The 13,405-nt window shown below is 42.9% G+C and overlaps 2 protein-coding genes across 36 annotated transcripts in view; one reads left to right on the top strand and one right to left on the bottom strand.

Annotated features, from left to right (window-relative positions):
- The window catches only part of DEPDC5 (DEP domain containing 5, GATOR1 subcomplex subunit), a 64,605-nt gene extending 55,489 nt beyond the window's left edge, over window positions 1-9,116 (bottom strand). For 10 of the 31 annotated variants that reach the window (XM_038373178.2, XM_038373183.2, XM_043498019.1 and 7 more), the window contains exons 1-8: window positions 8,781-8,939; window positions 7,633-7,750; window positions 6,981-7,068; window positions 6,286-6,332; window positions 5,814-5,899; window positions 5,135-5,218; window positions 4,355-4,404; window positions 1,409-1,478 (exon numbers count right to left, since the gene is read on the bottom strand). In XM_038373178.2, coding sequence (XP_038229106.1) covers window positions 1,409-1,478; window positions 4,355-4,404; window positions 5,135-5,218; window positions 5,814-5,899; window positions 6,286-6,332; window positions 6,981-7,068; window positions 7,633-7,690 — 483 coding nt within the window. In that variant the 5' untranslated portion in view covers window positions 7,691-7,750; window positions 8,781-8,939. Of the gene's footprint in view, window positions 1-1,408; window positions 1,479-4,354; window positions 4,405-5,134; window positions 5,219-5,813; window positions 5,900-6,285; window positions 6,333-6,980; window positions 7,069-7,632 lie in introns of all 31 variants that reach the window. The other 21 variants (XM_043498022.1, XM_043498016.1, XM_043498024.1 and 18 more) reach the window with 10 other exon arrangements.
- The window catches only part of PRR14L (proline rich 14 like), a 34,903-nt gene continuing 30,506 nt past the window's right edge, over window positions 9,009-13,405 (top strand). The window contains exons 1-2 of one of the 5 annotated variants that reach the window (XM_043498007.1): window positions 9,009-9,130; window positions 10,171-11,032. The gene's annotated coding sequence lies outside the window, so the exon portion shown is untranslated. Of the gene's footprint in view, window positions 9,131-10,170; window positions 11,033-11,084; window positions 11,572-13,405 lie in introns of those variants that run through there. The other 4 variants (XM_038373353.2, XM_043498006.1, XM_038373352.2 and 1 more) reach the window with 4 other exon arrangements.

The raw sequence follows: 13,405 nt of genomic DNA, 5'->3' as shown, positions 1-13,405 counted from the left end.
TCAGATTTTGGAAGGCACTTCAGATTCTTAAATCTTGGATCGAGTGCTGTAGCTATCACATTGGTATCTTTGTTTCATTTTGTCACATTTGCAGTGAAAGTGTTCTTAAAATGAACAACTTGTGCTTGGTCATCATCCAAGACTGCTATAACATGAAATATATGGTAGATTGCAGGTAAAACAGATCAGGAGACATGCAATTCTCACCCAAGGAGTTCAGTCACAAATTTAAATAACACATTTTTTTTTTTAAACAAGTGTCATCAGCATGGAAGCATGTCCTCTGGAACGATGGCTGAAGCATGAAGAGGCACATCAATCTTTAGCGCATCAGGCACGTAAATATCTTGAAATGCCAGGTATAACAGTGCCATGCAAATGCCTGTTCTCACTTTCAGGTTATATTGTAAACAAGAAGTGGGCAGCATTATCTCCTGTAAACCTAAAGAAACTTATTTCTCTTAGCGATTGGCTGAACAAGAAGTAGGACTGAGTGGACTTGTGGGCTCTAAAGTTTTACATTGTTTTGCTTTTAAGTTTAGTTATGTAACCAAAAAAACCCTATATTTGTAAGTTGCATTTTCATGATAAAAGAGATTGTACTACAGCAGGGGTTCTCAAACTGTGGGTTGGGACCCCAAAGTGGGTCGTGACCCCATTTTAATGGGGTTACCAAGGCTGGTGTTGGCCCTGGGCCCCAGCAAGTCTGAAGCCCAAGCCCCACTGCCCAGAGCTAAGGTTACATGCCCCCTGCCTAGGGCAGAAGCCCTTGGGATTCAGCTTTGGCCGCTCACCTGGGTGGCAGGGCTTGGGTGGGCTCAGTCTTCTGTCCCCCTTCCTGGGGTCATGTAGTAATTTTTGTTGTCTGAAGGGGGTCACGGTGCAATGAAGTTTGAGAACTGCTGCACTACAGTACTTCTATGAGGTGAATTGAAAAATACTATTTCTTTTATTTATCATTTTGATAGTGCAAATATTTGTAATAAAAATAATATAAAGTGAGCACTGTAACCTTCTTATTCTGTGTTGTAATTGAAATCAATATATTTTAAAATGTAGAAAACATCAAAAAATATTTAATAAATTTCAATTGGTATTCTATTGTTTAACAGTGTGATTAATTTTTTTAATCGCGATTAATTTTGAGTTAATCGCATGAGTTAACCGCGATTAATCAATAGCCCTACTTTCTGCTCATAGCAACCTCAGTCCAAAGAAAAGAGCAACCAAAGGAGATCATCAAATAGAGAGAAATCCAATATCATACAGTAACATATTAAACATCAACACTGCTACCAAACCAGTAATATGGCTATAGCCAATGGCACAGTGACCAGACACTCACTGGTTTGGTAGCCCTGAAACATCAGCTGAAGGAAAAGGAGAAAAAAATTTAAAAAAAACCTACCCGGGTATCTTCACTGATGTACCCACATGTGACCTTCTCACTCTTAACCCATAGCTCACCCACTTGTGCCCTATAAGCAAAACAAAGAAAGGAATTCAATGCAAAAATAACCTTTGTTAAAGAGAGTTGGTATGGAGATTAGAGAACTACATGCTATGTTCTAGCTAGAGATACGACAAACATTGTATTCAATTGGGACATGAATATAGCCCTTAACGGTCTTTGGGTAAAATCAATTGAAACATACTTTAAATGGCTGCCCCTACATGGCACCAGTGCCAAGTGACCTCCCATTGCAGCTCCCTACAACAACCACTACCTCTTATCACCTCAACACCAATCCAAAGGAACCCCTCTTTTGCTCTCTCTCACCAAATCTCGTCACAACAGTATTCCATTATCACTAAATACCAAAGGCAAATTATGTGGCACTCACCTAAACCAAATGAGTAGATTTGTCCCATCACTAACTCCCACCACTTCCACAAGTCACCAAATGACATAAAGAAGACCACTTAAATGTGGAGCTTTAAGGTCTTTTGCATACTGCTCAGAATTCCTGCCACACGTTTATTTTTTATCAGGTGCAATTCATTCCTTTTCATTCCAGATCAGAAACGAGCAGCCTGCACTACACCCATGAAGTGACCAAACAAAGAATTATGCCATTGAATCAGTGTCAGAACACAGGGACACAACGAAAATTCCAGGGTAGTAAAAACCAGTGTAACCATGGGAAACAGGCTTTATGGCTCTCTTGGAACAGAAAGCGTTCAGCCACAGTAAACAACTGACATACATTCAGTTATTCCTGTAATGAGGCCCAGTGTTGCTCAGACAAACAGATCATGTCCTCATTTGATATACTTTCCTCTGCCCCATCAGTCACTGACTTAAGAGGGATCGCTACCAACAGAATTCTCAAGGCCAGTCTAGTGCTTAGTGTTCTGCACTAGCATGATCACTCCCTTGACCATCATCAATAGCGATATCTATCAAACAGCATATAGCAGGGAAAGCCTATACCCGGTGACATAAGAGCAGCAGTGACAGTCTCTACAGGAAACATCATCCTCATTGCTGGAAACAGTATGAGCACAACACATGAAGTAAAAGGAGGTTTGTGATCAAACAACTCCAGAAGACTGGAAGAAAGTGAATGCTGTGCCAATATTTAAAAAGGGTATATGGGATGACTTAGGTAGTAATAGGCTTGTCAGTCTGACATTGATCCTGGGCAAAATAATGGAATGAATGATACAGGACTCAATTAATAAAGAATTAAAGGAGGGTAATATAATTAATGCCAATTCACATGGTTTTATGGGAAATAGATCTCAGCAAACTAATTTGATATATTTTTGATGAGATTATAAATTTGGTTGATAAAGATAATAGTGTCGATTAATATATCTGAACGTCTAAGACATTTGATGTGGTACTGCACAATATTTTCATTAAGAAATTAAATGATACAAATGCAACATGGCACATATTAGATGGATTAGAAATTGGGTGGCAGATCTCAAAATGTAATTGTAAATGGGGGACACAGAGAGGATACGGTTCCAGTGGGGTCCTGCAGGGACTGGTTCTACACCATTTAACATTTTTATCAGTGACCTGAAAGAAAACATAAAATCATCATTGAAAGATTGCAGATGGTGCAAAGAATGGGGGGGATGGTAAACAATGAAGAGAACAGGTCACGGATACAGAGCAATCTGGATCATTTGATAAGATGTGTGCAATCAACCACTGTGTTTTAATATGGCCAAAAGTAAAGTCATACATCTAGGAACAAAGAATGTAAACCATATTTACCAGATGGGGAACTTTATCCTGGGAAGCAGTGACACTGAAAAGGACTTGGGGGTCATGATGGATAATAGCCGAATATGAGCTCCCAGTGTGATGATGTGGCCTACAGGGCTAATGTGATGCTTGGAAACTGTGCAAGCTTGAGTAGGAGTAGAGAGGTTATATTATGTCTGTATTTGGCACTGGTGCAACTGCTGCTGGAATACTGTATCCAGTTCTGTTGTCCACAATTCAAGAAGGATGTTGATAAATTGGAGAGGATTCAGAGAACAACCATGGGAATGAATAAAAGATTGAAATTGGAGAATACGCCTTACAGTGAAAGATCCCAGAAGCTCAATCCATTTAGTTAACAAAGAGATGGGTAAGGGGTCACTTGATCACAGTTTTTAAAGTACCTAACGGGTGAACAGAAATTTGATAATAGAGGGATCTTCAACCTCCCAAATAATGGTATAGCAAGAATCTATAGCTGAAAGCTGAAGCTAGACAAAGTCAGACTAGAAATAAGGCTCAAATTTTTTAACAATGAGGATAATTAACTACTGGAACAACTTGCCCAGGGTTGTGGTAGATTATCCATCACTGGTAATTTTTAAATCAAGATTGGATGTTTTCCTAAAAGATATGATCTAGTTCAAATAGGAATTAATTCAGGGGAAGTCCCATGATCTGTGTTATTCAGAAAGCCAGACTAAATGATCACAATGATTTCTTCTGGCTTTATAATCCACAAATCTATTAAATAGGTAAATTGGGGAGAAAAGGGATACTTAGAATTTTGAGATGGGAAGAGGAAATGTACTAGAGAATAAGATATTTCAGAGACTTGAGTGCAGAAAATTTACCTGCCCTTTGTTTGTTCTCATATTGGGTGTGCTCAGCTCATTGATCTAATGGCACAGGCAACAACAGATACGTTTACTGTACCTGGGCAGGATGGCTAAAAGCAGGAGCTTTCTGCCTTGACATTTTCATTAACTAATGGCTAGCAGAGTTAAAAATAGGGTATACAAATCCCCAAGGCATTTCTTCTTTCAGTTACTTGAGCAGCCAGATATCTCTACATCTAAACACTTCTCTACATCTACTTATAAGAATAAATCAGGACAATTCAGCACTCACCGGATACCTGCAAATTCCACCTTTTGGGTGACATAGGCACATGTGCTGACCTAAGACAAAAGAGTTATAGATAGTGGAAAAAGCAATAACTCTCAAAGCAGCTAGAATGATTCACAGGAAACAGTTGTTAGAACCCTGAGACCCTGATCCCCCTCCCTGAAGTACACCTTAAAGGCTGGAGGCCACTTAGCACATTTACAATTAACATCTCAACCTAGAGAGTATTCTGCTACAACTTGTGTAGGTAAAAGGATATAGTTTAATGTAGCAGAGAGCACACGAGCAAGAGAAACAGCTAACCTTCATCTGGTATGCTGCTAATCTGATTGGACACTAGCCACACTCCAGAATACAGAAATGTGGGAATTCTCAACTGTTGTCTAACAATGGCAATGTCATGAAACAGTTAATTCTAGCACATTTTTGGTTGAAGTTCACTTGGACCCAACCTCTCCCAAATATTCTAAATTCTTTTCACTGAACAAAGAGTATGATGAACAGCCGTTAGCATAGTTGGCTACCAGTGATCCACAGGAATGAACACTATTTTCCAGAAAAAGGTTGTGAAGCAACTTAATTAAATACTGTAATATTGTTATACAGGTCCCACTCAAGTCCCACTCACTAGTACACAGAAAGGAAGGAGGCAGATTTCTGTCCTTGAGCTTTTCCTCAGTGCTCCATAGCTTTGCATGATAGCCATGTTCATGTCTCATGTTCCTGAACAATGAGAAAAGGCAGTGTCCCCTCCATCCCACACATTACAACCATAGGCCTTACCAAGCTTTTTTTCAGTCGCCACATATCCCCACGCCCAATGTATTGATCCTTAAAGGTCAGCTCCACCAGGTCAAGAGTCACATCCTTAAAAAAGGAATCAGTACATAGATTTCAGTGTGTGTTCCCAATACAACACTCTCTTATATGACCTCATGTTACATGAAAGGACCTTTCAAAGCAAGTAAATGCTCTTAAGAGGGAAGGCCTAAAAGTACAACTACTGAAGACGCTCATATGGCTGGAATGCAGGGACAATCATGAGCGGCATGCTGGCATATTCTGGGGATTAGTGAAGTTCAAAGTAAAGGTCTAAGCACACTCCTCACCCCCAGCGTTGATCTGAAGCACAAGAGAAAATACCTTTTTTACAAAAACCAAACAAAGGGGGAGGGGTGGCTTTATTCTAACTCTAAGGCAAATAAGATCTCTGAAGGACTCCCATTTGTGCTAAATTAGGAGTAGTCAATAGGCAGACGGTGAGCCAAATCCAGACCACCAGATGCTTTTGAACAGACCCTGAAATCTTTTTATTTACTTATTATCATTATTGTTATTATTTTCTCTGGAGTCTGGACCTTGACAAAGAAATATGCACCTTAACAAAAAAAAAATGACTTCCCCTGTGCTAAGTGCGGAGGCAGATGGAAATATTGTTATTCACGGTTGTAACATTACATACCTTTGGGTCGACAACATTCACATGGACATCCTGGTATGGTCTCAGTCGGAATACCTGAGCTACAGTCTGATCCACACTTATAGTTTCTACCATAAGGAAGAGAAAAATATGAGAATTCTTATTCCCATTTAATCCATCCCTTGCTATAGCCCCAATGAGACAAAAGGGCCCTGCTTGTGGACATACAAAGTAAGCCATTATTTTGACAATAAATTTTAGATCTAGGTATCCACATTCCACTTGAACAATGTGAATGGAAACTGCCATTGTCCTGAGTCTTCCAAGCAGTTTGCTGCAGATAGCAGGCATGCAGCCCCCAAATGATCCATGAGAAAAGCAGAGATTTGACAAGTTGCAATAAAGAGAGTAATTTAAAAAAAACCCCAAAAACAAACCTAGAAATTGTGGTTAATTTCATTGTGATTTCCTCTGTTAAGCCTTATAGTCACACTACAAGAGTCTGGAATCTTACCTTTTTGCAAATCTTCCTTAAGTGACTTCACTTGCAGGAGCAGAGGGCTGGAACACAAGAGACAGAAGGTGAACAACGACATGGAGAAACCATCCACCTATCCTGCTGTCACCATGGAGGGCTTGAATTCCTCCACCACAATAAAGGCACCTAGTTATACAGCATAGGGGATAAGCTAGAGCATTAACAACACTCACCTAGCAGAAAAGGTGCTCAGAACCTGACAATTTCTAAGAGAACATTCCTAAGTTAAAACATCCCTTCCCCTTAATCTGATCAGCCATTACTGTTCTTTACCCTAAAAGAGCTAATTATCATTATACAAACCTATTCCTCAGGACCCATGGGATTAAAGAACCATCACTATGTAACAGCAAGAAAGAAAATAAAGGCCTGAGGAACTACTTCAAGAACAACTGCTACTCATCCCAAGTATGGCCAGCAAAGCCTCTAATGCCACATAACACGGAACATATCAGACTACAGAAGAAGGCCATTTGATAAAGTCACCCCTTTATTTCCTTTCAAACAGAAAGATATAGCTCTATGCTGCAGCAAAATATCTATATTGCATACCCAGTGGTCCCCTCAGTGTCTATTCACTCTTCAAGTTGTTACACACTAAAGGAATGGAGAGATTAGTATTTTAGGTGCTCCAGCTACACTTGGCTGATATTAGCAGAAAGACAATTCACCTGTACTCATCATTAGGGTGTGCAATCTCAACAACATCTCCCAGTTTGATGTGAAGAAACACTTTGGGGTTCATCATTAATTCATCATCTGGAAGACAAAGATAGCAATTCAGTGAGTCAGCCTGATAAAAACAGATAAAAATGAAAATGCAGGAATTTATGCACTGTAATATGCTGCATATCCATCTGTTAATTTATGACTCAGTACATCCTTCACACAGAGTCCTAGGTCCTGCCAGTGGGACCCACAAACTCTGAGTCCACACATATCCATGTGCAGCAATACTACCCGGCACTAGAACCTCTCCCAATTCTGTAGCTAAGCAAGAGGCAACAGGGATAGCAAAAAAGGAGGCCCAATTGAAAAGCTGAAAAGGCGTCAAAGATATTTTATGTCACAGAAACTAACATTTTTACTGTAATCTGGCACTTGTGGATTTTAATTTGTATACTATTATCAATCAGCTTTCCACCTTCTGACTCGTGACACTGTAGGTTATAAAAAGGCTAATCCCTTAATATTTTGTTTGAAAAAGCCTAACAAAAATGGAAATCAGCTTTGTCACTGTTAAATTAGAAAAATTATGGAAAACTGCTGATTATTCATTAAACCAGCAGCCCTAAAAACATTTATGACTCAATGGATACTGACCACTGCCCCCAAAGCCCTTCTTATGTATGACGAGTTTGTAGACCTTGTTGGTTCTCATTTTGAATCCTGGTTCTTCTCAGCTACTCCAAGTAAAGAGGACAGATGACATCTTATCTCCCTGGTAAGTAAAAACAAAAACAAAGCAAAGAAACTCAGCCCTTTCCTTATTATAAAACTCTTCTACAGCTCTACATTTCAAGAGGAAACCTTGGAGATTCCAGTCTCACAGAGCAACACCAGCAACACTCATGCTCCACAAACAATGCACTTGTACCAATTCCATAGCTGCCTAAGATTTCCTATTTGTCAATATGCTTCATGCTGGTCACTTACGACTCGACAGTCACTATCACGATAGAATTTGGGTCTTTCACATGAGAGAGACAGGATGCAACACCTTGAACTAGAGAAGAATTTCTATTAGCTGTTGACCATACAACACAGTTCAGAAGCACTTTCTCTCTCACAAAGTCACACACACACAATCCAGAATGTAAAATTCAAGCCTAACTCTTAAGCCAAAATGTTGGAGCTTTTCTGAGCTGCAAACTGTCCATAATCCTTCAGATCCCCACCCCCCATCACAATACCTGGGGTCAATACTTCCTCTCAGCGACACAACTCACGGCATAATGACAACCCCTGGGACAGCAGAAGGCCCCCAGCCAGCACTGCCCACTACTCAGACAACTACAGGGGTCAAGGAATCCACAATTAGGGGTGTCAGATCTCCTGTGGTCCAATGCTCCACCTACCCGTGGGAATGAGCCCCCGTGGGAGCAGACACTCCCCAGCAAACAGAAACATAGAAATGAAGGGCTGGAGGGGACCTGGTCCAGTCCCCCTGCCCTGAGGCAGGACCATGTAAACCTAGCGTCTCCATCCCTGACAGGTGTGCGTCCGCCCCAACAACGCAGTGACCAGGCCTGTGGGTGAACCCCTCCCACAAAGAGAAAGAAGAACCCCCCCCCCCATCCTAGGGAAGGGGCAAGTCCCCCCATCCCCATGACAACCACACCCCCAGAGGGGAGGCAAATTCCCCTGCTCCCCGCGGAGAAGGAGATGAGTGAGAGGCAAATAAACCCCCAAGCCAAAAACTAGGAGGGTGGGGGAAGGGCCAGAGCAGGCCCCGGCTCCCCGATTCTTACTGGTCCTGGCGGCGGCGGCGGGAGCCAGGGCAGGGGGCGGCTCCCGAGGAGAATCACCAGCACGGCCCAAGGAGCGGCCTCACTTCCTCATCCGGGACTTGCGGAGAGAGCGCGGCACCATAGAGACGGGAGGGGAAAGAGAGGCTTCCTGAGACGCGACCGCGGGAGCCGGGGCCCGTGGCCCCGGGAGGTCATCCCGGCTGGGGTAGCAGGCGTAGGTCCTGGCCCGGGGGCGGGGCGGGAAGGTGTCCTTCCTAGCCCGTTCCCTCGCAGTCCCCCCAAACCTGTGGGCAGAGGCCAAGCCTGAAACATGCAGCCCCCAGGTGACAGTATCAGACAGTCATAAGCAGGTGAAAAGGGGGTTGTGATGGGGTGACGGGGGAAATTGCTCGCTACTAGTGAACAAGGGGTTAACTCCACTCCTCCCCCATAGCTGAGGCGGAGGGGAAGAATGACTTGGATAAAACAAAAAGAAAAGGAGGACTTGTGGCACCTTAGAGACTAACAAATTTATTAGAGCGTAAGCTTTCGTGAGCTACAGCTCACTTCATCGGATGCTGTAGCTCACGAAAGCTTATGCTCTAATAAATTTGTTAGTCTCTAAGGTGCCACAAGTCCTCCTTTTCTTTTTGCGAATACAGACTAACACGGCTGCTACTCTGAAACCTTGGATAAAACAGAGTGAGGGCAGTGTATTGGCTGAGCCCTTTGGCCAGGGTCAGAGGATGAGGGGGAGGCGGTGATGGTCCCCTTAAGGGAAAGATCTTCCTGACTGTAGCTTCGTGCTCAGTTGCATTTATCGAGCATTCTAGAACTTCAGAGCCATGGGTGCTGCCTGTTTGACAGCTTCAGTGGGGTCACTAGAAAGCGTTTACCGTTTAGACGATAACATAACCCCAGAGAGGGCTGAATACATTCTGAGATTGAAGGCCCAATGAGTTTATTAGACTTGGATATTGTTACCTGTTAGTTAAAACTAAGCACCATCTGGTTGTTAGGTTGAAATTAAATATTCAATTTTTAAATATGAACAATTATAAACAGAAACAAAAGAGGTTGCTAGACTGCTATAAGTAAACTTAGAAATTTTGCTTCTTTCTTTTCCCTCATCACTTTTTACCATAATTTCTCCCTGTTTCCTTTTACTTTGCCTTGGTCCTCTTTCCTTCCTATAAGAAAAGGAGGACTTGTGGCACCTTAGAGACTAACAAATTTATTAGAGCATAAGCTTTCGTGAGCTACAGCTCACTTCATTGGATGCTTATGCTTATAAAGCTTATGCTCTAATAAATTTGTTAGTCTCTAAGGTGCCACAAGTACTCCTTTTCTTTCTTTGAATACAGACTAACACGGCTGCTACTCTGAAATCTTTCCTTCCTATGTCATGCAGGTTCTTTTCTCCTGGACCAAGAAGAATAGGCTGTAAATCAGCAAAGGCCAAATCCCGCAAACTGATCATCGTGGGCAGACCCCTGCATTTGTATAGAAACTAAATGTCTTGATGAGGGCATAATGGTGTTCTCACATGAATAGATTTTCAGAATTGGGATAAAAGAAAGTAACTTCAAGAAATAATGGGAAAACACATGCTTTTAGGATAGCTATTGTGGGGACATGAGCACTGCTGATCTTGGGGATCAGAAAAAGGAATGAGAAGAAATGCCAGATCTTGTCTTTTAGCATGTAAACTCTTTGAGACAATGTCTGTAATTTATTATCATATATTTATACAGTGCCTACCACGATGGGCTCTAGTTGAGTTGGCTTTTAGGGGGTTGATTATGAGATAAATGTTTTAAATAATAATAAATGTGAAGTCTCAGATAAAGGGCCAAACTTGCTCCCAGTCAGCTCAATAGGAATTTTGCCATTACTTTAAATGGGAAAACGATCAGACCGTGAATCTGGAGGTACGTGACATATCTTTTCTCAGGAACATAAATGGGTATGTTAAAAAAAAAATCATGCCTTTCTTCTTTCTCCATTTCTGAGAAATGCACAGTCAAACTTTGCATGGATTTTAACTTTTCTGATGTCTCTTCATCCACACATGCTGAGTATAACAGGACAAATTTTGTTTTATTGCAGGAGTTGGCATGTGTTCCACTATATCATGCCATCAAGTAGCATGTTGTTATGAGCGTTCTGCCCATCAGCATGGAACCTGGGCATGTTTTACCTGTTTGGTGACTATAAGGCATTTGTATGTGACACAGTGCTGCTGACTTTATGTATTTCACTGTTTAATCTTGGTAAGTCGTGCTGTGGTGAAGTGGGGCCAGCGGAAGAGGTGCAGTGTAGTAACGTAGCATGGGAGGAGCAACTGGGAACACTAAGAGCCTTTGTGTGGAGAGGTGCTGAGAAGAGTGGTCCTGGACAGACAAGAAGGGTGCTAATGCTTGGAAGAGTTGGGGCAGCTGAGGGAGGGGGGGGTGCTTGGAAGAGCCCGCTGGGCCGGCGTGCCGGGGGAGGTGCATGGAGTAGCCCCTTCGGCCTACGTGCTGAGGGCGGTGCGTGGAAGAGCCCACCGGGAGTGTAAGAAACCGCAAGCGGCGCAGCAGTTGGCCCCTGGCGAGTGAGCAGCAGCCAATGGCTGGATGAGGAAGTGAGGTGACCATAGAGAGGAGGCGGGGGGGGGGGAGGGAAGGAGGAGAGAGCGGCTCTGTGTGGAAGAAGTGGGGCTGGCGGCGGGCCTGTACCCCGCTCAGGTAAAAGGGGTAGTGCGCCCCCCTGCACCCCTCGGCCGCACTTCAGTCACGATCCGGCTCTGCTGGGGACCTTCCGCCTTGGGGTGGGTACGGTCCCGTCTCTCGCCGAGTTCGGAGCTGGCAGCTCCCGATAGGGAGGGACCTGGCACCCACGGGGGAGCCCCCCTTTCTGGGGAGCAGTTGTGCAGGGACCTGGCACCTGTGGGGGGGGTACCCTTTGGGGGAGGGGTGTGGAGACCTGGCACCTGTGGGGGAACACCCCTTCTTAGGGAGCAGTTGTGCGGAGACCTTGGAACTGTGTGGGGGGGCCACTCTTTGGGGGGGGGTGCAGAGACCTGGCACCTGCAGGGAGCCCCCCTTTGGGACGGATGGGGGACAATCCTTCCATCCGGGGGAACGTGTGGGCCAGCCGCTAGTGAGTGTGTCAACAGAGGTACAGGGTCTCCTGGCATCCATCACAGGATGATGAAAACAGCACCAGCTTGATGTCCTGGTATTTTTATCCCGAGGGGCCTTGAGATGGCTGGGATAAGGACTGTGGATACTGCTGGCCTTGTTTCAGAGTCCCTTCAGTTATGAAAAACTATTTTCATTCTCAAATTTGGGATGGCTGGCTTTCCTTGGGCTTTTCCAAAAAATGAACTTTGGGGCCTCATTAAAGCGAACCTACTCAACCTTGTTTGTAAATATTTTTTTTTATAATTTTATTTTACATTGTTTGCTTTTTGGTGGACCATTTTCTAGATGTTGGAGCAGGTCACGGGTTTGGATGACCTGGGTTCTATTCCTGTGTCCGCAAAAAGAAAAGGAGTACTTGTGGCACCTTAGAGACTAACCAGTTTATTTGAGCATAAGCTTTCGTGAGCTACATGATGAATCCGATGAAGTGAGCTGTAGCTCACGAAAGCTTATGCTCAAATAAATTGGTTAGTCTCTAAGGTGCCACAAGTACTCTTTTTCTTTTTGCGGATACAAACTAACATGGCTGCTACTCTGATTCCTGTGTCTGCAACTCACTTTGTTAATATGATTTTGAGCAAGTTACTTAACCTCTCTAATCCCTGGCAGAGGTTCTCTGTGTGTGTGTGTGTGTGTGTGTGTGTGTGTGAAGCATTTCAGGATCACAAGAAAAGGTGTTGTAGATGACTGGAATGTGTTTTTCCTGTGCTGAAAGCCAGGCTAGAAGAAAATAAATCTGGAGTGTTTTAGCAAATGGGTCCTTCTTCCTACCTTTGGTAAATAAATGCTAAGATTCTGCAGCCTCTCAGCTGTCTTTTGCTTACAGCTGATGATGTCATTTTAAAGAGGGAGAAAAATCAGGGTCTAGAATTTAACCCATGTTTTTATTGCCAGTCCTTGAGGAAAGAAGCCATGCATAATGTTTATTTAACTTGTAGATGGTCAGAGTTTGTATTTATCTGTAGCTCATTAGTGTTTTGAGACCATATTATGTTGTTTTTCTTTTAAATTAGCCATATGCTAGTCAGTACTGCTAGAAATGGTGTAAGTTTTTGAAGATAAACGTTTTAAATTTTTTTGAGCAACATTCCTCCTCCCCTATTTTTTTTTTTTTAAATCTTGGGGATTTTAGTTATGTATAGCATAGAAATATTGAGCTAGGAGAACTGATTGATGTTCATCTACATTTTTGAGCTGTGTAAAGAGCAGCAAGATCAACATTTGAGTAATAGGATTGGGTTTTATTAACCTTCTGTTGGCTGTTAGCTGAGTGATTGGTGCCACCTGACCTAGCCCATGGTAGCTTTGTGTAGAAACTCTCAATGGAGATTCATGAGCATGTCAGTGTTAAGTATATAGTATTCTTGCATCAGGGCTCTATTAAAAAAAATTTTTTTTAAGTGACCCTTTACTTAATGTAGTTCAGAGCACTTGTGGCTGACCATGTTGTGGTCACGC

This window comes from Dermochelys coriacea, chromosome 15, assembly GCF_009764565.3.
Source record: "Dermochelys coriacea isolate rDerCor1 chromosome 15, rDerCor1.pri.v4, whole genome shotgun sequence".
NCBI lineage: Eukaryota > Metazoa > Chordata > Testudines > Dermochelyidae > Dermochelys > Dermochelys coriacea.
Note: the sequence above shows the minus strand (reverse complement) of the source record. Positions and strands in the feature narration are given on the sequence as shown.